The sequence below is a fragment of the Leopardus geoffroyi genome, chromosome A1 (assembly GCF_018350155.1).
Source record: "Leopardus geoffroyi isolate Oge1 chromosome A1, O.geoffroyi_Oge1_pat1.0, whole genome shotgun sequence".
Lineage (NCBI taxonomy): Eukaryota > Metazoa > Chordata > Mammalia > Carnivora > Felidae > Leopardus > Leopardus geoffroyi.
Genome location: NC_059326.1, coordinates 104,818,051 through 104,842,918, shown reverse-complemented (window position 1 = coordinate 104,842,918; position 24,868 = coordinate 104,818,051). Strand labels below are relative to the sequence as shown.

The window sequence follows — 24,868 nt, the reverse complement described above, 5'->3', positions numbered from 1 at the left end:
AGGAATAACGGAGAAACTCAATGTATCGCGGAGCACTGAAGAGATGATGCTTTAAAAAGAAGGGGGAAAAGATTCTTTTCTAAACCAAAAAAGGCCACAAGTGTCTCAATTTGACGCCTACTCCCTACAGTCCAAGGGTCAGCCTAAGGCTAACTATTGGAAAAAATCAATTGTTTCTAAGGTGTGCTCCAGGTAATTCTGTTTCCTTGAGTTAACTTTGGGGTTCTCTGTAAGAAGCAGCCAAGCCATGAAAGGAGTTAACGCTGCAGGTGTGTGTTCTATCACCTCCCTGACCAAGTCGCCATCACAGGTGCTGGTGTGTCACGTGAAATCCCTGCAGATAAGTGGCAACTCAATAACTGGCAGGGACAGTGCCTCACATATGCTACTGGCAGAATGGATACACAATACACATAGGTTAACTGACTCACCGAGACAGGATACCACAGAGGGTTTCATGCCTTTAAGGATTCACAACCAATCGTTCTTTCTCATGAAGTCGCTTCCTCACGCAGCTTTTTAGCCCTTCCGCTGGCTCAGGTAGGTCAAAGAGAAACCAGCTTTCTTCCATTCTATTGGCATTCTCTTGAGACAACGGCTTTGAAGCAAAAAATATTATTGCCTGATAGGTATGCACAGGAAGAGCGTCCATTCTGGGTTACCTGGGACGGTCCAGATTTAGGCCCATTGCAGGTTAATTATTAATAATGCCCTCATTTACACTCAAAAGTGTCCCGGTTTGGATGATCAATTATGTGATCACCCTAATGAAGGTCTTCGTAAGAACAGCCTACAGTACGTGCTCAATAACCGATGGTTCCTCGCTCCCCTTCTCCCTGCTTTAACCAAGACTCAGAACACACAAATCAAAAGGAGCTCCATTTTGAAATAGTAACAAGTTTCTCTATTTCAAGCATGAGCCATTCGCCTATGGTTACTTTACTATTTTAGTAATGACCAATTTTAATAGATTTGATTTTATATATTCTCATCTCCTCCCTCCAAAAGGAAAGAAAGAACAATGCATTTTTGTCAGGCAAAAAGATAAGTGGCAATAATACAAGAAACAGAGAACATATAACATAATTTTTTTTCATTAACAATCCAAGCACTACAAAACATAGACTATACAACTTAAAAATGGAAATACAAATTAATGAAAAACGGGGTACATGTCATATTAGCAATGCAAAAGACCAGCTTAAGCATAGTTTCTCTAAATCGACAATTAATAAAAGGAAAGTGCCCTTTTCTCAAATATGCACAAAAATATTTCGGTCACGTCTAGGGAAAAATTAATCAAAACTTTCTGCTAATTCTATATTACAGCATGTGTCGCTAATGGTTTACAAAACCAAAACGTCTTCTTACACTTAAAATTTACACCCTTTTCCAATCATTATACACTCGTTCAATCCAGTCTGTCAAAAATAAAACAATCTATTTTCTGTATTTATGAAATAATTATTGATATGTCATGGACCTTACATGGTGAATGTGTATGATGGGGACAGGGATCAGAATGATGTCACGGATCTAAAGTGGGCCAAGGGTCAAAGAAGATTAACCTCTGCCTGCCACATCTGGACAGTGATTTGTGAAATAATGCTACTATAGCTAAAATAATTCTAATTTTTTATTTCTTCATCCTAAAAAAGTCTAAAGTTTTCATATTTAAATTTGCTAACCAGTTCTAGAGTTTATTCAAAGTCTATCCAGTATGCCACTCGACAGAACTTTTCTTCCTGGGTTCATATTATCCCTATAATTCTAAATCCAGGTGCAAAAAAAAAAAAAAAATGTAAGGACTCAATAATACTCCCCTTTTCTTCTACATGTTTAGTGATTCACACCAGATTTTATGATAAACTGCACAATCCTAGGTACAGGACTGCAATGCAAATGAGAAAGAAAATACTCAGATTTTAATGGTTCAACCAAACACCAATGTCACTGCAGCCCACAACTCCCTCCCAAGGACTTCTACAAGTTCATGCTTTTAGCCAAGATCTTATAGGAAGTCATGCTTCACGAGCGCAGTTCTAAAACTAAGAAGAATAGGAAGTCACACTGATATCTCCTTCCAGGCCACCAGTACAAGAAGGACCTACGATCAGCCAGCCTCAGCTTTGAGCTTTCTGGTTCACGTCCAACAGTTGCCTACCAGGGAGATGAACATTCCCATAAGGTGGCAAACTCGAGGATAGAGAAGAACCAACTGCAGTTCTGGAAGCTTCCAGTGGCTACCAGGCAGATCTTTGGTGTCATTCGCTGCTGCTGCTGCTGCTGCTGCCGCCATCCTCTTGCTTGGGGGAGGAGGAACTGTCTCGGACCGGCAGCAGGTCGTAATGGCAAGGGATGTGACTGTTCTTTGGGAGGTCATATGGATCCTGGGTGAGATGCCCATTGTTGCTGAATATTCCTTGGACAACACTCACTGTAGGTTCTGTGACAACCAGGGACACGTGAATTCATCAGCAGTGGAAAATTTAGACAGAAAAGAGTATGGCATTTCTTGCAAATCTCAAACATACAAGAGGGGCATTTATAAAAAGATAAATATTATTTTATGAAACAAATGATGCTTTTATAATCACTTAGGGGTGGCTACTCTGGGCTGTGAGACCAGCTGATGCACACAATGGTGTTCTGCATGCCACTGGTTTGGATGGAGACATCCAAGGAATACACAGAAATCCTGGATATGAATCGTTGTCTGAAAAACACCTTGGAGATGATCTAGTCCAAACCCCTGACTCCACAGGTCAGAAGATTAAGGTCCTTCTAGGCTAACTCAGTTCATGGAAATACTTAACAAGTTCATTTTATGACTCAGGACCCATGCTCTCGGTTCAGCTCTGTGTTAAAGTGGTGGGTTTACAGGACGGTCCAAAGCGGAATAGTAACTGACTTTTCAACGATAAATCTAGGTCACTACAACTTCCACTGTAAAAAAGCTGCCTTAATTCTTTATGAATAGTTATTTATCTTCTCAGTGACATGTCGATGGCCTAAGTTGCTAGTGACTAGAGTTAAATCGGCCACTTCATTTACAAGCAGTAGAGAATTTTCTAAAGTTTAAATCATAAACGCTGAGAAAGAGAGAGAAAAATTAAAATACATGGCCCTACTCTACCTACTCAATGATACTTCTGATTTGTTTCAACTTTCCCTGAATGGTATTTGTAAGGGGCAATCAAAACAATTCTAATTTTAAATTGAATTCTTATTAAGTTCCATCAGATTCACATCTGAGAATATTAGCAATGTATTAGACACATTTAAAAGTAAAATGTTCAATCCTGCTAAGAGCATGAATGTAATGGATGCAATCAGGAAATGGAACCACCTGCTTCATCCACCTGAACCACTTGTTTTGGCTAACGCGACATAATACCTGAGGTGACACATGCGCAATTCCACATGGGGGCTCAAATATTCACTATGGTTACAAAGCAAGAGATGGGTGACCAGGTGAGAGATAGGAAAATTTACTTTAAATTTTCTAGCTGGTATCTTCCCTTAAAAATTTAGGTGACACCAATTAATATGATCACTGTAAACACAGGTTTGCACTTAAAATATGACCACTGTTTTGAATAATATTTATATGAACTGTTATTGTACTCTCAAAGACTCCCAAAGACTTTAAAATCATTTCAAAAAAAATTCTTAGGTGAGGCTCTTCCTTTGGTTAGGGGAACTCACCAACTTCATAGACATTCTTGTTGGCTGATGTTGAGTTATTGATCTCTGCATATGGGGAATCTCTCCGTGCTGGTGACTTCATCTCCACATAGCCACACTCTGAGTTTTTGGGGATGAGTACAGGTGGGTCTTTAATAGTGGCATATGGGTTTTCAGAACTGCTTAGGGAGCAGTTACTTGAATTATATTCAGAATTCTTTCCCAAATCTGTGAAGAGAGATGGGGGAGGAAAGCATGGACAACATTGGTTTTTCCCCTGGGATGACTTACTTGGACAGATTACTTCTTTTCCTTTGTAGCTAGTTTTCTCTAATTGTATACGCCTACAACAAAACCATACATTCGTCACTTATTTTGGAGAGAATCTGCTATAAAATGACTCAGCCATAGAGTAATTTCAGCTCCTCTCTAAGGTGAGTATCCACGTAAACATTGTGGATTTGATTTAATTTTGATTTTCACACTCCAAATTAATTCCATTTTAATTTACTAATTCCCGAAGGCTTCAATCTAGAAACCACCTGCTGATGGCCCTGGGAGCACAAGAAGTTTCTAGCATCACGGCGAGGGAGGCATTTGTGACATGAAGATTCCTGGTAAAACCCCAGGACTGGGCACATGAAGTTATTCATTTAACCATGTGGAGCTCTTCTTATTTTCCCTGTTGTTTCCATTTTTGCATTTCTCGCTCCCCATAAGTCATATATCTTTTCAAGGAAATATGAATGTTTCCCCAGCAAACTGAAAACCTTTGTTCCCCAAACTTATGCCCTAACATGATCCACCCATGGTCATGCTTTTGATCTCAGTGAACGTTGTTTGTGTTGTTTCATGGAGTAATTAACCACACTAACAACTCTACATTTTCTCTGAACTGCCACTCTTGCTTGTTTAGCAAATTATTTCAGTCTCTGAGATAAATTAAAAAAAAAAAATTATGATTCTGATAAATGTACTTCTTCCTTAAACTTAGACCATACCTTTCAAGGATTTTCCCATATAACTTCTGTCAAGTCCAAAAGCTCCTGTGATAAAGAAGAAAAAAAATGCCCAGTGAGATCTGGAAATGAAAAAAACATTTAATATTCCAAGGTCGTGGAGGAAGCTCATTTGAGCACCTACTACTTCCCTACTGCAGGAAATAACCGAGCTGCTGCTTTCCAAACCTTTGTACCCAGATCACTCATACCTGGTGTCTTCAGCGCTTAGAATTTAAAATACATACATACCAAAGCCGTTCATTGAGAAAACTCCTTAGAATCTCTCTGTCACACGTCCCCATAAAGGTAGATTTTTAAGTGACCTGCTCATTCATCAGAAGTAACCACATAAACTTGAACACTTAAATATTTATTATTTTGGGCAATTATTGCAGGATCATGTATGTATATGATCATTCTGCTCATTTACAGTGCGTTGTGAAACTTTACTTAATCAGTAAAGGTAGAGAACGAGGCATGGATGGATCGGTACACTTGATTCAAGGTTGTACTATGGAAAGGACAAAGCCAGGACTAGAACTGAGACAAAGGACTTGCACTTCATCACTTGCCCACCACGTGACTTAGACAAGAGGTTCAGCTCTCTCTTCGTGTCAACTTTTTTGTCTCTCAAATGAGGAAAACAAAACCTGCCTTGCAAACTTTACAGGGTGGGTGTGATCATTAAGTGAATTGGAGCATATGCAAAGCCTCATAAATTCTGAGGCACCGTATAAATGAGTGTGTTTCAATGACCGTAATGTTGAACGTGTCCTGTGACCCCCAACTTCAGTCTACATGCAAGCATTTCAAGGGCTCCTCAATGATCTTTTAAAGAAATGTTATAGACTTGGATTAGAAACAGAGAATCAAGTAACGACTTGTGATGAATAGTCACATAAGAAGGAGAATGGTAAGGAGAAGGCCCCCTGCCACTGTGCATGTACTCCTTGTATGTCCTGTGGGACACACTTTTGTGGAGAAGGAGGGAGGATCCCCTAAAGGGAGAGGATGTGTGTAATATCAATCATCATGGGACGGGAAATGGGAATGCCTTCCTCTCTCAGAGACTGTTTTCCTTCCTCTTGGGTCCAGATTGTGAAGCCAAGTTCCTAGGTGGTGGGAAAGGTGCCCAGTTACACAGGGAGGCAGGACAAGGATGAAGAGTGAATTAACCTAACCAAAGTGAGCCTCTGGCTTTCACCCTAAGAACTATTTTAGAAGGTGATCTCTATATCCTTGGGCTATCCCACCCAGTAAATGTGTTTTTGTTTATCTGGGGCCTAGGGCTACACTGGATCGTCTAACAAAGTGATTTATGGAAGGGGGCTTGGCACTTGGTGTCACTTTAATCTCCAGATGGTCTGGATGAAAGGTTAACGACATGGGTGGTCAACTGTGTTGACCTGATCGAACTCTAGTAAAAACTCTAGACGCCAAGGCTGAAGTAAGCTTCCCTGGCTGGGAATACTTCATGCATATAGTCATATACTGTAGCCAGGAAAAGTTAGCACTTTCCATGATTCTACTGGGAAAGGACAAGTGGAAGTTTCTGACTTTGAACTTTCCTTGATGCTGCCCACTGTGTCTCTTCCCTTGGTTGATTTTAATCTGTATCCTTTGGCTGGGATAAACTGTAACCATGAGTATAACAGCTTGCAGGGAGTTCCGTGAGTCTGTCTGCCAAATCATTGATCCTGAGGGTGGTCTTGGGGATTCCCAAACTTTATAAAGGGACCGCATGAAGACGGGCAGGACCTGTGGCCTCTGAGAGCTCCCTATCAAGGAACCCTGTCCTTGCTACTCAGCCAGATTCATTTAGCTGTCTCCGAATTGTAGCAAAGTCTCATGAGATGTCCATCTCGATCTTCGCTATGCAATGGCTAGAGTCCCCCAAGGGGCTCATGAGAGAATCAGCATGAGGCGGTTAGTAAATTAGGGAACAAGAGTGGCACTGTTAGACCAGCGTCCCTGCCAAGTTCTCTCTGGGTGCTGTTTTAGCAAGGGAGCAGGCGGGTGTTCTCATAAACTCCCTCATGTCTCAATTCCTGGATAGATGCTTTCAAAAGCCTACCTTAATCTAATTCATTCAAGGAGTCACAACAGGATCACTATCCCTAAGTCACAATGAAGAGATCAGCTGCAGTGGAATGATTAGCCCAGCGCCCTATCACAGAAGTAGGAATCAATCTCAGGGCTTTTGGGTCAAGTTCAGGCCTCTTTCACACAACATCACAACAACGTTTCCATCATTCAAATCACCTACTCAGTTTATCATCCATAGTGTGCCTTATCCTGTTCTTGGTAAGGGCAGACTTTTTCTGTGCAACAACTATAAAGGACACAGACAGTAACACATGAAAGAGATCCAGAATTTCCAATGAAGATTTTATACTTTTAACAATCAGTTCCGTGGGCAGAGAAGTTTATCTGTGACCACCGTAGTGACTGTGTTCTAGAGTCAGGACCATGGGTAGCAGGTGTAGGTGGAATAAGAGAACTTTTCTCTCATTAGTGCCAGGTAGTACTTTACTAACACCAATTCATGTATTTCTTTGAGCTACATTACTCATGTAATTTAGACTTTAAAAAAAAATCTCGGGGTGCCTGGGTGGCTCGTTGGTTAAATGTCTGACTTCAGCTCAGGTCATGATTCAGGGCTTGTGAGTTGGAGCCCCAAGTCAGGCTCTGTGCTGACAATTCAGAACCTGAAGCCTGCTTCGGATTCTATGTCTCCCTCTCTCTCTCTGCCCTCCCCCACTCTCTCTCTCTCTCTCTCAAACATAAACATTACAAAAAATTTATAAAACAAAATCTCTCTGATGTTAAATGATTTAACCAATACATATAGTGTGAATCTGGTATATAAATCATTCAACTATGTTCAGAAATACACAGCTACTTGATAATGTTCAATATAAATGTAGAATATAAATAAAAGTAAAGAATTTGTACTCGTTTTCCTACTTTAACATTTGCATTCCAATAGTAATAAGGGATTCCAGAGCCCTTAAAGATTGGTTCTTACATCCAGCTCAGGTGATTTGACATAGAAGGGCTTCACAGAAAGAACAGTGGAGGAGTAGTTGGAAGACCAACTTTGAGACCTGGCTTTACGCCATTCCTCTATGAAATCTTGGATGATAAGAGAGTTAACCTCTCTTTGATGACCAGTTTATTGCTCTATAAAACAAGATTCATAGAAAGGACCGCCCAGGAGTGTTGTCAGATGCAGCAAATAAAAACACAGGAAGGACAGTTACATGTGAATTTCAGAGAAACAACAAATTATTTTTAGGGGAAGTATGTCTCTTACAACATTTGGGATATACTTATACCAAAAATATTTGTTGCTGCTCTGAAATTCAAATTTAACTGGGTTTTCTGGAAGCCCCGCCATCAAATAAATACAAAAGAAAGGGCTCATTACCCATAAGGCAATGCACACATCCATTACGGTATCATCAAGCACCTCCTTGAAAATGAGGTGCAACAGCTTGGCAATGGCACTATTCTCTCATTGGGGAATCACAGCAGCTCTTTAAGGGTGGTCTAGGAAGCCCTACCCCCTTTTCAGCAGGGCCACGAGATCAAAACTATTCTCATAATAGCACAACGACATTATTTTCCTGTTTCTCTCTCATTCTCTCTCAAATGCATAGTGGTTTTTCGAGAGCTGCACCAAGTGTGGGATCACTGCTGAACACGAGAATCTATCCTCTACTGAGCCAGATGTTAAAGAGATTTATAAAAAAAGGTAGAGCAGTGCCACTCTTCTCACTAACTTGTTTTTGTTTTAGAAAATGTAGTGATTTTTTCATAAAAATGTTTTATGTTATCACGAAATGAGATGACATCTATTACAAGCAAATAAATAACTACTTTAAATGGTCTCAGTTTTAATTTGGAATATGGTGAATATCAAAAGATATAACCCATACTGACAGCAGCTCTTTGGGGTTCTTGATAACTTTTAGGAGTGTGAAGGGGTCCTATTCCAAAATGTTTGAAAAGCAATGGCTTACTGTACTCCTGTTGATAGTTTCATTTCTTCACCTAAAGGGAAGGGGTTCTCAAGTGTGGGTGGCCCATGGTAAAAGAGAGTGAAGAGGAACACATAGCCTGGTACCACCCTGACAGGATTAAAATCCCAGCACCACCATTTAATAGGCTTTGAGACTTTTCCCAAGTTACTTAACCTCTTCGTGACTCAGTTTCTCAACCGTCGCATGGACACGATGGTGACGGTAATAGAACGTACTTACCAACAGTACATACTTGTCAGAATGATGTAAGTTAACATATGTGGAGTGAGAATGGGAGCTACACGCAACCAGGGATTCTTGTCTCTTTGTATCAATCCCCGGCACATACCAGGACCTTAATAAATGTTTGTTGGATGAATAAAGCACCTAAGGACAGCAATAAGCCCCATACAGGCATTCAGTATAATTCTATCATTCTGCTTCTTTAGGCATGTTTCCAATAAATCGCTTTGGCAGATCATCAATCTCTGACTATCTGAGGTGACTAAAAGATGAAGGAGCCTGCTGAGGACGGACACGGGGAGAACTTGCCAAGTTCGTTGAGGTAGCCGCCATGTTTCCAGTCTGCCGGCAGCGTCCCCGTGCAGTCCGCCACAGGGCCCCTCTTCCCGGGATTCACATTTTTCAGATTCACAAACAGCTGGTTGTTCTTTGACTGTTAAAAACATAAACCGTAAACGGCGTCAAAAGAGAACGCAGCGTGGCACAGCACAGTGTTGCCGATCTGGGGAAAGCATGTCCGGGGCAGGAATCGAGGGCTGCTTTTCCAGTGAGGACGCACAGAGGGGCGGAGGTGACCACCGGGCAGGCCGCAGAGGGCAGCAGGAGTGCGTGTCTCTTGGCCCCAACTAAACCCCCTATGGCCTCAAGTTCTTCATTTCACTTAGTCGCCCTGTTCCCATTAGACTTTACTTGGGTTAACATGCAAAGAACTTTGAAGTGAAAACACCAAACTCTGGGTTTGAGCTCTCCCGCCAAACACTGACAGTGTGGAGCCTGCTTGGGATTCTCTTCTTCTCTCTCTCTGCCCCTCCCTTGTTCTGTCTCTCTCTCTCTCTCTCAATAAATAAATAAATAAATAAATATTTTTTAAAAAAGACAATGGAGACAGGAAATATAATTTGGGGCACTCAGAAGGAAGAAATGTTTGGGATTTCGGAGCGATCTAGAAGAGACTGGGGTGAGGTGAGTGACACAAGAGGAAAAGCCTGGGTATCCAACCTCTCTGTGCATCTATATAAAATGAAGATAAAAATCACTCTTGATTCATAGAGTTGGTATGAAGATTAAATGAATTTATATTTGTAAAATGATTAGAAATGCTTGGCACATAGTTTGTTGCTATTTGATCATTTGTGACCTACAAAAAAGAAATCTCATGTGGTTGAACCCAAATAAATGCATGTGGTTGCTGTTTTTGTTAGGAAAGTGCAGGGGGCCCCCAAAGGGCATTAGAAGAGACGTGGTCAGAAAAGACGAAAGCAAAGGCCCAGGATAGAGTCTGCTTAGGTCTGCTCTGAGACATCCTTGGAAACCTCATGCAGTATGAGAAACGTTTTTCCAAAGAGGTGCAACGGAAACAGCGCAAGTTGGAGACAAGGAGACCGGGGACCATGACTCATCCTGCAGCTGCCTCCCTCAGCAACTAGGAAGCTGTGTTTTGCAGTGACTTAAAATCCCCAAGGCTTGTGTTTTTTACCCGTAAACTTGGGATTCTAATACGCACGCGCAAGACTGTTGGGAGGAACCAACGAGATAAGAGATATCAAGCTCCTAGAACCCCATCTGGGAAACGGCAGCTCTCCCCCATATGCCCGTTCCTTTCCTCGCCCCCCTACCCACCTTCGGCGACCTGGAGCCATTTCCTCTCACCTTTGCGATGGTCATCCTGTCTCTGTTGTTGACGTGCGGAGATGTGGCGCACTGGGTAAGCGTGTGGTAGCTGGGGTTGGTGAAGTAATGACTGTTAGCATTTCCGCTGTTGCTGTGGGGAAGTGTTTCTGTAAGAAGAGAAGGAAACGGTTAAGGTGACAGGCTCTTCTAAATCTGTGCACGTAAAAAGAAGGCAAAATAACAAGTATGAATATTGGTACCGCTTCCAAATCACAGGCTGGGCAGAATCCCCTCCTGCCTAGCATACTCAGCAAAGCTTCTAGAAGCAGCAGGTGTCTGCCCTCCTACCTGCCTCCCAAAAAAGTGTGCACGGGTCCTCAGACAAGTCCTCTTTGCTTTGAGGCTTATACACCTGGAAAGCCATTGCTTTGAAACGAATCCTGTTGTAACTTTCCTCTTTTTTTTTTTTTTAAGACACTTAAGCTCTTGCCATAATATTCTTTGCTAGAAATACACTATTAAGTAAATCAGCTGCTTTGTGTATTCCCCCCAGAATCAGTGTATTTATAGACATGTGACCCACCTGAAATCCTGCAATAATTGCCCAAAATAATAAATATTTAAGTGTTCAAGTTTATGTGGTTACTTCTGATGAATGAGCAGGTCACTTAAAAATCTACCTTTATGGGGACGTATGACAGAGAGATTCTAAGGAGTTTTCTCAATGAACGGCTTTGGTTCTTGCTAATCCCACAAAACTGTTTCTTATATAACTTGGTTGCTATGCAGTTAATGATGTGTATGGGCCCAGGGACAGGTTAGAAGGCACTATGTTAAGAACCCAAGGCCAGAGACAGAAGACCTGCTCCATGACTTTCCAAAATTATGGACACCTCCTTCTCTCCACTTCCTATCCCTGACATATAGCAAAAGCTTAGATGCCCAGGAAAGCTGCCACCAGGTTGAAATTCCCTAAGTCTAAAGCAACCTCAGGGATGCCTCGGTGGCTCAGTCGGTTAAGCAGCGGGCTTCGGCTCAGGTCATGATCTCGCGGTTTGTGAGTTCAATCCTCATACCAGGCTCTGTGCTGACAGCTTCGAATTCTGTGTCTCCCTCTCTCTCTGCCACTCCCCTACTTGCTCTCTCTCTCTCTCTTTCAAAAATAAGCAAATATTAAAAAACTTAAAAAATTTTTTTTTCCAACGTTTATTCATTTTTGGGACAGAGAGAGACAGAGCATGAACGGGGGAGGGGCAGAGAGAGAGGGAGACACAGAATCGGAAGCAGGCTCCAGGCTCTGAGCCATCAGCCCAGAGCCCGATGCGGGGCTCAAACTCACGGACCGCGAGATCGTGACCTGGCTGAAGTCGGACGCTTAACCGACTGCGCCACCCAGGCGCCCCTAAAGCAATCTCATAATGAATTCAATTTCAAAACCCTCCTAGAAGACAACGGTGGTCATTCTCTCCTGTCAACATATAAAACACATCTGCAACAAGGGATGTTTTCCCAACATACACTTTCCTCCAGGCTGATGGACGGCACAGCCAAACACCCAGTTTCAGAGAACCAGGATGAAACCTTACTTTTCAAGGAATAGGATGGCTCTAGGGACCAGTCTTACCTGAAATGGCATAGTCTGCATTCATGACCCTGAGAGCAGGGGTGTAGGTAACTGCTGGCATGCTCGATTCCTTTCCCTTCTGCTTCTGTCTATAAATAACGAACAGCGCGAGGAGGAAGAGAACAACCAGCACCAGGATGATGATGCCGACGATGGCCCCGATCTGATAGGAATCGGCAGGGAGAGCTGTGCTGGTCCTGCTCAAGCTGTTCAGATTTCCAACGATTATGACACCAGCTGGCCAAAGGAAAAGAAGAGATCTGAGCAAGGACGACAACCTGCCAGATGAATGTTTGCCCTCTATTCGCAAAACTGTCTCACCGTGCCAATGACTGGGTATGTTCAGTCAGTGAAATGTTAATTCAGAAACCTTTGGAAACAGCAGGAAGGAAAAACAAACATTCTTCATTTGCAGATGCTCTTGGTTTGTCTGTGCCCAGAAAAAGGCTGCTCTAAGCCTCAAAAATGAGACCAGATTTCCTGAACCCAAAGACTCCACACTAGGGTTTGGGAGCTTCCCACACACTGCAGATTAAATGCTTAGACCAGAGGCGGAATTCATTGGTGGTAACGATTTATCTAGTTTTTACCATGCTTTATTTATTATGCAGTAGTAAGCTTATGAAGGGCTAACTCCTAAATGTCTCAACTGCCTAACCTTAATTTTAGGTCTATGTCTATCCTCAGCATTTCTTTTTTTTTTTTTTTTTAATGTTTATTCAGTTTTGAGAGAGAGAGAGAGACCGAGAACAAGACAGGGAGGGGCAGAGAGAGAGAGGGAGACACAGAATCCGATGAAGGCTCCAGGCTCTGAGCTGTTAGCACAGAGCCCGACACAGGGCTCGAACCACGAGATCATGACCTGAGTTGAAGTCACTTAATCAACTAAGCCACCCAGGAGTCCAAGTATTTCTCTTTTTTAAATTCTTTTTGAGAGCGTGTGCACGGGTGCACCCCCTGCCTCCCCCCCCTACCCCACAAGAGCGTGTGCAAGCAGGGAAGAGCGGCAAAAGGAAAGAGAAAGAGAGAATCTTAAGCAGGATCCATACCCAGCATGGAGCCCAATGTGTGGCTCAGTCTCATGAACTGTGAGATCATGACTGGAACCAAAATCAGGAGTCAGACGCTTCACCAACTGAGCCATATAGGCGCCCCTATCCTCAACATTTCTAGGAATAATTTTCCTTCCTAGGTTGGTGATTTTGAAGGATAACTCCATCAAAAATCTAGTTCAAGATGAGGGTCTGCCTTATCCTAATTTCAATGGACTCTTTCCCCCAAGTTGTATTGTTCCATATAGTGATATATTTTTTTTGTGATAGAAAGGTCTGTTCCAATAATAGCTGATGACATCACCTTAAAACCTTACTCGTTAATATTGAAACTTTAGCTTTATATAATTTCTCCTCGCGTTCCATCCAATGGGGACAGGAAAGCTCTGAAGTGGGAGTCAAGAAACCGGGCATCTAAAAAACTGATCCAGATATCCTGAACTTTCCTTTAGGCACTGAAGGCTACAGTTTCACCATCTACAAACAAGGCACCTGGCCGCCCAGAAGGTGCTTCCAGCTCAAACGTCCCTGTGACCTCATGATTCTAAGCATTAGACCTCCTTATTAGACAGCGTGCCCTGAAACACACAGCAGTGTGCACCGGGATCACAATGCATGTGTCCTGATGACGTGACTGTGGAACAGAACATCTTGTTGTTACGACAGACAAATATAATTCATGAACGTGCAAAAGTTACTTAATGAAAGACAATGAAACAGGGATACATACAGGGTGTACGTTTTAAGATGGCTGCCCCACAACACTGTGTGAATTTTCCAGAGCCCCCTAGAGCCCATGTGGTTGTTACCCTCTGAAGCAGAGTCACACATTTCAGGAGCTCTCTGGTGGCCACGCTTTAGAACCATCAGAAGAACTTGCTCCTTTTTTCATTTTCATTTGCATTTTTTTTTTCAACGTTTATTTATTTTTGGGACAGAGAGAGACAGAGCATGAACGGGGGAGGGGCAGAGAGAGAGGGAGACACAGAATTGGAAACAGGCTCCAGGCTCTGAGCCGTCAGCCCAGAGCCTGACGCGGGGCTCGAACTCACGGACCGTGAGATCGTGACCTGGCTGAAGTCGGACGCTTAACCGACTGTGCCACCCAGGCGCCCCTTCATTTTTTTTTTTTTTTGAGACACAGAGAGAGAGAGAGAGAGAATGCATGAGCAGAGGACAGGCAGAAGGAGAGGGAGAGAGAGAATCTTAAGCAGGCTCCACTCTTAGTGCACAGCCTGACACAGGGCTCAATCCCACGATGCTGAGATCATGACCTGAGCTGAAATCAAGAGTCGGACACTTAACTGACTGAGCCACCCAGGTACCCCAAGAACTGTCTCAAAGGCCCCATCCGTTCCAGAATCAGAATTGCCCAAGTAGGACTACATATCTGACCATTCTCAGGTTACTGTGATACACCCTTGTTAAAAACCATAGGCACAAGCTTCTTTTTTTTTTTTTTAATTTTTTTTTTCAACGTTTATTTATTTTTGGGACAGAGAGAGACAGAGCATGAACGGGGGAGGGTCAGAGAGAGAGAGAGGGAGACACAGAATCGGAAACAGGCTCCAGGCTCTGAGCCATCATGAGCCATCAGCCCAGAGCCTGACGCGGGGCTCGAACTCACGGACCGTGAGATCGTGACCTGGCTGAAGTCGGACGCTTAACCGACTGCACCACCCAGGCGCCCCAGGCACAAGCTTCTTAAAAAGGTAAACATATGACTGTCATATGTCATATGAGCCGATCATTCTACACCTATAAGTTTATCCAAGAGAAATGGAAGTATGTATCCATACAAAGGCTTGACACATTATTGTTCATAATAGCTTTATCTATAACAGCAAAAACTGGAAACAATCCAAATGTCCATCTACGGGTGGATCAGTAAACAACTGATGATACATCCATGCAGAGGAATACTGCTCGGCAATAAAAAGAACAGAAGTATGGATTCATACAGCAATGTGGTTCAACCTCAGAATAATTTTGCAGAGCAAACAAAAGCAGACAAGAAAGAGTACAGTGTGATTCTACTTACATGAAATTCTAAACAATACAAACCCATCTGTAGTTACATCAGTGGTTGCCTGGGGCCCCGGGAGCAGTGGTGGCAGAGAAGGGCATGAGGTAACATTTGGAGGGGGGTGGGGGGCGGGGGAGGGATGTATTCATGATCTTTATTGTGGTTGTGGTCTCATGGGTATATCTGTTTGTCAGATTGTATCAGGTTATATATATACTGCATGCTGTACATATATACATTGTGTATGTATGTATATATGTGTGTATATACATATATATGTATATATATATACATACATATACATATATACATATATATACATACATATACATATATACACATAATATAATGGTATACATGCATTGCTTTTTATGGGTTAGTTATATCTCAATAAAGGTGAAAACATTCGTAGGCACAGCGGGAAGTTCCTGAGCTTTGGAATCAGACAAATGCGGCATCTAAGCCCTGACGTACATATAGCTATGTATTCGATATTAGCTACGTCACGTTGGGCAAATGACTCAACCTCTCTGAGCCTTACCTTCCTCACCCATAGGACGGCAGCAATGAGGCATCCATCTGGCAACTAAACAACCAGCTACACCTTGCAGTGGAGGTGCAAATACTTTGTGTTGCCTGGTACATGGTGGTTACACAGTTTGAGGCAGTAGGACCCTTTACTAGTATCCTTACCTTGATCGCATCGCGCCCCCTTCCAGCCTGGGCTGCAGTAACAGGTCCCAGTGATATGGTCGCAGGTGGAGTTGTTCAGGCAATCACATATCTGGCGACAGCCATAGCCATATGTTCCTGCAGGGCACTCTGAGAAGGAGATGAAAATCCAACATAAGCTGTCCAGCCTTGGGGATGTGGGGCAAGGCTGTCTCTTACTATATGATCCTCTGTGTCTCAAGGGCAGCCCTTCCGAGGGATCCTTACGCAGGGAGACCCACCCTGGAAGTCCTAGAGCTGGCCAGGATTCCCTGCCACATGGGATTCGGGGCCGTGTGGCACAAGGCCAGACACTGAGCTCCTTGCCACAGCTCCTGACTCCTGCAGCTTCTATGTACCCACTTCCCTGGTGGGTAAGTTGAGAGTCTGCAGAACCCAACGGAACTGATGAAGATCGTGAGCAAGGGCAACCTGAGATGACCCCGCCGGGCAAAACTGTGAGATAAAACACTGAAGAGTACGGACAAGAGATGGCATCCTTGAGAACGTGAGCACGTTCCTGACGACTCGGGGATCTTCCAAGTGGTGCATTCTGACTCGGATTAGCTGGGAACAGGGACAAGGGAAGGGCAAGTCTTGTTAATTTTCTAGGTAAGAACTTCATTTGCCATAGAATGGCTCAAAATTTGGATGTGCAAGTTGAAGCTTGAGAGACGAAAATACTGATGTTTTTATGATGCACTCTTCATAAGAGTTGGGTGTGAATTTCAAAGAAGAGTCAAATCTAAAAATCATCACCAAATACTGATGTTTTCTGTAAAGTGAGCAGCAGGGGGCAATGTTCTATTATTATTGGAATTCTCTGTCACAGTGTTTCTGTTTACAAAAGAGCATCAGGAGAGTTCTCCAAAAATAGGGATATTTTAATTTGATGTTCAAAGTAATCACGGAAGCACTTAAGCAGCTTTTATTTAATAAGAACCATAACCGGTCTGGCATTCAAGGGAAAGTCAGTTTAGAGTCTGTTCCGATTCTAGGTATGTACACATATGTTTAGACATTTATGCACACTTACACACACACGCACACACACACATACACACACACACACACAATATTTACATACACGAGGGGTATGCAGGAAACCGTGAGATTCAGTACGTGTTTCAGGATGAAATGAATAGCAGTAAAAAAACTAAAAATTGGGACATCCGTTTCCAGGCTGATTCCTGGAGGTCACTCCTGTTATATTTACTATACAGGAAGATATGCAAAAATAACTCAAGGGTTTAGTATACAAGACTGAGACAACCTGGATATTCCAGGGGCGCTGTGAGGTGCTGCTGGGGTAGAGGGAAGGCGATGGTTTATTGCCAAAGCCCCGTCCTGCTGATCTGCCTTTCCGGCCATAATGCTCCCACAGCCCTGTAATCTTTGCTGCGTCCTTGCCAAGAGCGCCCTCTCTGGTAAGCAAGAACGCTCCTGTCCCTTTCTTGTCATCTATGATAAAAGACTGAGCCCCATTACAGCTCTAAGACCCTATTTATTCATTCTGAATATTGAATGAAAGTCACAGAGGAAAGTAACAAGAGACTACTCTGAAATACTCAATCTAAACCTAATTTTCTTATACCCTGCAGATGCATAGCTGTAGCGGCAGAAATGGCAAAAAAGGCTGCGTAATTCCAACAGAGCATATTCTTCTGGAGTGGGATTTTTACAGCAAAAAATTTCAAGGCGATATATTGTCTTGAACGTTGTAAAGACCGAGATGCACAGTTGCTAGGGGAAACAGTAGAAAAATACTATCTAGCAAAGGTTGTTGGAAGGGGGGCAACATTTGCATGGACCTCATTCCACACCCACTGAGGGGCTGGGCAGCCCCTACCTGCCTTTTGTGCACTCAGCCTGGCCCCAGAGAATGCATTCTCCTCCAGTGTGGACCCGGGCTCTGACTCTGACTGGTTCGTAACGCCCTTGAGCAGCCACGTTCCAAAAATAAGCAGGAGAGTTAGAGAGAGCCAGGGTGAACAGATGGAAAACCTGAATTCTGTCTTCCTCCTTGGAGCCACACCCCCTCCACCCAGAGCACTGATTACTTACCCAGAAGAAGTTTAGGGGGAAAGACAGCCAGCAAGGACCCCGAGGTGGCCAGCTCTCTGGGAGGGTTGACCGTAGCGGTCAACAGTGCTGGTAAGTGACCAGCCATCCATTCAAACAACTTGACAGATGCACGTCCTGCCTTCATATTGTTCAGGCATGTAGGAAAACTGATTCTAGGGGAAAACACCAACCAGACGGGTCACCCTCCCGTACTTACTCTGTTCACAGCGCTTCCCCATGAACCCGGTCCGGCATGTACACTGTCCAGAGATGTGGTCACAGTCAGCTCCATTTTGACACTGGCATATCAACGCACAGTCCTTTCCGTAAAACCCCAGAGGACATCCTGCGCAGGACGGAAGGACAGCAGAGTGAGAGGCTGCTGAGGAAAAACACAGCTCTTGCTTCCCACTGTTTGTGTTTAAACCTGAAAGGTTCTTGGCCACTGGAGAGTGAATAAAGACAGTAATGCAGATCTCAGCTTGTCACAAAGGCTTCTTTGAAGTCCCAAGATGGGGCGCGTGCAAGGAGGTCATAATTCATGAGCGGGAGGCAGAATGGTTCCATACCTGGTGCTCCTGGAGACAAGACTAGTATCTTCTGACAAAGCACGCCATCAACCCCGCGGAAGTATGGGGACAATTCCTTGCATTCTTTCCCTGAACTACTCGACTCCTGGACTCAAATGCCATGGACTGAAATGGGTATTATATATTAAAATTACCCATATGCTTTTACTTACAGCACAGAACGTCTCTCAGTCTGCGGCTAGCCCTGTCCACCGTATCCGTCACTGACTTAGATAACATCTCCGTCACCAAAGATGTAGAGTAGAATGTTAAACTCAAAAAAAAAAAAAAAAAAACAAAAAAAAAAACAAAAAAAAACCCAGCACTTCATAGGTGCTTTGTAAAAAAAAAAAAAAAAAATCCATAAACCTAACACTGGTGTATGATTTTCCAGACCCAGACCTCTTGGCTGAGGACACACATAAGCCCCACGGGCTGTCCTGGGCCAGCAGCTGCCCAGCAAGGGTGTGGGCTCTCTGGCATAACAAAAAGTTCAATACAGGCTGCTTGTATGGCTACTTCTAAGTATCCCATGTGGATTTTTATTTTCTCTTTTTCTAATGGAGGTTTTAACCAAAGTGCAACTTCCAAGAAACAGAGGCAGAGCACAGATGCCAGCATGCAATGACAACTGCCATTGCCATATATTTATTTAGCACCTAATCGATGCCAGATGCTTTGCATGCATCCTCTCACTGAATCTTCACCGCAGGGCAGACACACAGGGATGGGTATTCCTACCTATAGCTGGGAGCTCAGCCCCAAGCGCTCTAAGTCACACAGCCAGCAAACTCAGGCAAGTCTGGCTCCAGACCCCATGTCCTTCCCACTTTCTTGTGCTATGTCCATTTAAAAAGGTCCTCTGATTAAAGTAGACCCTAATATTGGAATGATAAATAGTAATGTGTAAGTAATTTTCTCTAAGTAGCTGAAAAACTTTCTATATATACAATCTTGGCAGAATACGCCTGAGACAAGATCTCTACTTGCCAATGCTCCCTTTTGAACAATGGCTCAAGGTTTACACCCACTTCCAGGAAGTTTCAAAACACTTGTCCAGCCTATTCTGCAGTTTTCTAATTAGTGTTAAACAAGCGATGCCCAATTGTTTCATTAAATTTTTTAATGTTTATTTATTGTTGAGAGAGAGAGAGAGATGAGCAGGGAAGGGGCAGAGAGAGAGGGAGACACAGAATCCAAAGTAGCCTCCAGGCTCTGAGTTGTCAGCACAGAGCCCGATGCAGGGCTCAAACTCAAGAACCCTGAGCCGAAGTTGGATGCTTAACTGACTGAGTCACTGAGGTGCCCACCTAATTTTTTTTTAAAGACTTTATTTTTAAGTGATCTTTACACCCAACATTGGGCTTGAACTTAAGACTCTGAGATCAAGAGTCACATGCTTTCATGACTGAGCCAGACAGGCACCCCAAGAATTGCCTAATTTCTGACCTATTTTTCTTTCTCATCTCATTTCTGGGTGCTCATCGATTGGGAGAATAAATATTGTTGAAATTTCAGTACTACCCAGAGCAATCTGCACATTCAATGCAATCCCAATCAAAATTGCACCAGCATTCTTCTCGAAGCTAGAACAAGCAATCCTAAAATTTGTATGGAACCACAAAAGACCCCAAATAGCCAAAGTAATATTGAAAAAGAGTGAGGCATCACAATCCCAGACTTTAGCCTCTACTACAAAGCTGTAATCATCAAGACCGCATGGTATTGGCACAAAAGCAGACACACAGACCAATGGAATAGAATAGAGACTCCAGAATTGGACGCACAAATGTATGGCCAACTAATCTTTGACAAAGCAGGAAAGAATATCCAATGGAAAAAAGACAGTCTCTTTAACAAATGGTGCTGGGAGAACTGGACAGCAACATGCAGAAGGATGAAACTAGACTACTTTCTTATACCATTCACGAAAATCAACTCAAAATGGATAAAGGACCTGAATGTGAGACAGGAAACCATCAAAACCTTAGAGGAGAAAGCAGGAAAAGACCTCTCTGACCTCAGCTGCAGCAATTTCTTACTTGACATATCCCCAAAGGCAAGGGAATTAAAAGCAAAAATGAACTATTGGGACCTCATGAAGATAAAAAGCTTCTGCACTACAAGGGAAACAATCAACAAAACTAAAAGGCAACCGATGGAATGGGAAAAGATATTTGCAAATGACATATCGGACAAAGGGCTAGTATCCAAAATCTATAAAGAACTCACCAAACTCCACACCTGAAAAACAAATAATCCAGTGAAGAAATGGGCAAAGACATGAATAGACACTTCTCTAAAGAAGACATCCAGATGGCCAACAGGCACATGAAAAGATGCTCAACGTCACTCCTCATCAGGGAAATACAAATCAAAACTACACTCAGATACCACGTCATGCCGGTTAGAGTGGCTAAAATGAACAAATCAGGAGACTATAGATGCTGGCGAGGATGTGGAGAAACAGGAACCCTCTTGCACTGTTGGTGGGAATGCAAATTGGTGCAGCCGCTCTGGAAAACAGTGTGGAGGTTCCTCAAAAAATTAAAAATAGTTCTACCTTACGACCCAGCAATAGCACTGCTAGGAATGTACCCAAGGGATACAGGAGTACTGATGCATAGGCGCACTTGGACCCCAATGTTGATAGCAGCACTCTCAACAATAGCCAAATTATGGAAAGAGCCTAAATGTCCATCAACTGACGAATGGATAAAGAAGTTGTGGTTTATATATACAATGGAATACTACTTGGCAATGAGAAAGAATGAAATTTGGCCCTTTGTAGCAATGTGGATGGAACTGGAAAGTGTTATGCTAAGTGAAATAACTTGTACAGAGAAACACAGATACCATGTGTTTTCACTCTTATGTGGATCCTGAGAAACTTAACAGAAGACCATGGGGGAGGGGAAGGAAAAAAAAAGTCAGAGAGTGAGGGAAGCAAACCATAAGAGACTCTTAAAAACTGAGAATAAACAGAGTTGATGGGGGTAGGAGGGAGGGGAAAGTAGGTCATGGGCATTGAGGAGGGCACCTGTTGGGATGAGCATTGGGTGTTGTATGGAAACCAATTTGACAATAAATTTCATATTAAAAAAAAAAGACTCTGAGATCAAGAGTCACATGCTTTAATGACTGAGCCATCAAGGCACCCCAAGAATTGCCTAGTTTCTGACCTATTTTTCCTTCTCAGCTCATTTCTGGGATTTAAAATTTCATATTATGATTAAAAAAAGAATAAAATGATATATTATTGGGGCACATGGGGGGCTCAATCAGTCAAGCATCTGACTCTCGATTTCCGCTCAGGTCATGATCTCATTCGTGGGATCGAGCCTTGTGTCAGGCTCAGCACGGAGCATGGAGCTGCTTGGGATGCTCTCTCTCCCTCTCTCTCTCTGTACTTTCCCTGCTTGTGCTCTCTTTCTTTCTCAAAATAAATAAATAAACTGAAACCAAGTGTATACTATTATTGGTAACCATCATGCGTGCTTTCCTGAGCTGTCTCCTTTATTCATTTGAAGGCAAGAAGATACAGAATAGTCTTTTTTCTCCCTGACAGTGCTGAGCTGTGGACTACTTTGCACATTATATCCTATGATGGTAAAAACCTCACAGAAGAAGAAATGGTTGGGGCACTATGTGATATAAAATGGAAAAAAGAATGAGTGGTTCTTGAAGCATGATCCCAGACTGGCATCACCATGTGGAAAGTTGTCAGCAATGTGAATTCTCAGGTCCCACCCCAGACCCAGTGAATCAGACACTCTGGGAGTGGGGCCAGCAGTCTGTGTTTGTCATGCCACCTGGGTGACTCTGACGCTCACTTAAGTTTGAGAACCACGGAACAGACTCTTCTCCAAGAGCACACATTACAAAGGGGAGCAAGGCTTATGATCTTCACTGCCTTTCTAGCCACAGTCACTTATCCCAACCTTTGTGCTGTTGGAATAAATGACAGGGTGGACATCCATGTAACCACCACTCCACTTTGAACCATTATATAGAACATTTTCATCACCCTTCATGCACCTTCCCAGTAGATAATCCTAACAGATCAATTTGTTTGTTCTTGATCTTCATATAAAAGGAATCACAGGGATGTCTGGGTGGCTCAAGCGGTGGAGGTCTGACTTCGGCTCAGGTCATGATCTCACAGATTGTGGGTTTGAGCCCTGCATGGGGGCTCTAGGCTGTCAGCACAGAGCCGGCTTTCGATCCTCTGTCCCCCCTCTCCCTCTCTGACATCCCCTTTCACACTCCTTTTCTCTAAAAATAAATAAAAACATTAAAAAAAAATAAAAGGAATCACATACTACAAAAATGTGTACATATGTCTGTACAAAGATACATGTATTTTTTTTTTCAACGTTTATTTATTTTTGGGACAGAGAGAGACAGAGCATGAACGGGGGAGGGGCAGAGAGAGAGGGAGACACAGAATCCGAAACAGGCTCCAGGCTCTGAGCCATCAGCCCAGAGCCTGACGCGGGGCTTGAACTCACGGACCGCGAGATCGTGACCTGGCTGAAGTCGGACGCTTAACCGACTGCGCCACCCAGGCGCCCCAAGATACATGTATTGATAAATGATAGGGAGTTTGGTGCTTATATATAGGGTCTGGTCAAAGGAGAGTGAGGAAAGAAACTGCACACCATCACATACAGCACTGCTCCACGTCAGTGTCCTGCAATGACATACAGACAGAAAACTTGGAATGTGACAGCTCATAACCACACAGAGGCAGTTAGACGTCTAGTGGCCACGGGGGAGATGAAACAACACTCCAACGCCGGGAACCCTGGGTGAGCTCAGCTCGTGCATGCAAAGGGCGAGGCTTGGTCCCGTCCCCCTTGGGTGTGGCTCCCTTGGTGAGTCTCGGAAGGCTTGTCACTTACTCTGAGTGCAGTACAGCCCCGTCCAGCCGGGAGTGCATTTACATTCCCCATCATAGGCGCTGCAGAAGGCCCCGTTGTGACAGTTGCACGTGTGGATGCAGTTCGGGCCCCAGTGGGCAGGCGGACAAGCTGAAACCACAGCACGCATGGAGAGTTCGGTTAGAGCCCGGAGACCAGCACCTAGCAGAGGGAACTCCGTCCTGCTGCCCATCTCCTTGCATATGGGAGGTTAGCGGTGTGCATCAGGACTAAGAAAGCACAGTGCTCCCAGACTGACTAATACCCAGATGGCAACATTGACTGCAACGGCAACCATCATTACTGCCATTGTATTCATGGACAGACTGCGGAGTGAGGCAGGCAGAACAAAAAGCATCTACAGTTCATAGATTTACTTGCCTAACAAATGCACGCTGAGCTCCTATGTGCCCAGCACTGTTCAAGACACAGAAGAGACAGCAGAGGACCAGGCAAGGTCCAGACTGCCCTTTGAAACCTTATACAGTAAAACCTTGTTTTGCAAGCATACTACATGCTTATAATCCAAGGCACCTGTATATCAAAGCGCATTTCAAGAACCATTGGCTCAGTTGTGATCACGTGACGTTGGGCATCATGTGCTCCTTGTATTGCAAGACATCGCTCACCAGAGCCGCTCCCTCAGGGAAGGCTTCCCCAAGGAGAGAACATTTAAGCAGAGATAAGATGGACAAAATGATAGGACTAAGAAAAACTAAGGGATCTGGTGTTGCGTAAGTCACACACCAGTCGCTCTGCTCCAGAGTTGTCACTAGAGATTTGTCTAAAGTTTAAGGTGTAAATTATACGTAAGAATTGGTTTACTCATGAAAATTCTTAATTGCATGAAGCAGAAAATAATAAAAGGAAATCATTGGAGGGTCACTGTCCATTTAAGAGCAAAAAGAGCTTCAGATAGTGTATCTGTGAAATAATATCATATTATGGGGTAAAACGATTTGATTTACCAAAAACAAACAAAAAACACACAGGAAACCTTTTCATTTATACTAATGCTTTGAGAATAAATCTGCTTTGGGGCACCTGGGAGGCTCAGTCGGTTAAGCGTCCAACTTCGTCTCAGGTCATGATCCCAGGCTTGATGGGTTCGAGCCCCGCATCGGGCTCTGTGCTGACAGCTCGGAGCCTGAAGCCTGCTTTGGATTCTATGTCTCTCTCTCTCTTTCTGACCCTCCCCCGCTCACACTCTGTCTCTCTCTCTCTCTCTCTCAAAAATAAATAAACATTTTAAAAAAACTTTAAGGAATAAACCCGCTTAAAATGAGGACAACCATTGTATCTACGTGAGAAGATGGGTCTTAGCAGAACCAGC

The 24,868-nt window shown here is 43.5% G+C and overlaps 1 protein-coding gene across 3 annotated transcripts in view; it reads right to left on the bottom strand.

The window, feature by feature from the left end:
- Nucleotides 1-1,076: 1,076 nt before the first annotated feature.
- MEGF10 (multiple EGF like domains 10) overlaps nucleotides 1,077-24,868 on the bottom strand; it is a 178,315-nt gene continuing 154,523 nt past the window's right edge. For all 3 annotated transcript variants that reach the window (XM_045487499.1, XM_045487508.1, XM_045487515.1), the window contains 9 exons: nucleotides 23,518-23,646; nucleotides 18,262-18,390; nucleotides 15,963-16,091; nucleotides 12,192-12,428; nucleotides 10,607-10,734; nucleotides 9,266-9,389; nucleotides 4,689-4,733; nucleotides 3,709-3,915; nucleotides 1,077-2,446 (listed from right to left, as the gene is read on the bottom strand). In XM_045487499.1, the coding sequence (XP_045343455.1) occupies nucleotides 2,265-2,446; nucleotides 3,709-3,915; nucleotides 4,689-4,733; nucleotides 9,266-9,389; nucleotides 10,607-10,734; nucleotides 12,192-12,428; nucleotides 15,963-16,091; nucleotides 18,262-18,390; nucleotides 23,518-23,646 (1,310 nt within the window). In that variant the 3' untranslated portion in view covers nucleotides 1,077-2,264. The remainder of the gene's footprint in view (nucleotides 2,447-3,708; nucleotides 3,916-4,688; nucleotides 4,734-9,265; nucleotides 9,390-10,606; nucleotides 10,735-12,191; nucleotides 12,429-15,962; nucleotides 16,092-18,261; nucleotides 18,391-23,517; nucleotides 23,647-24,868) is intronic.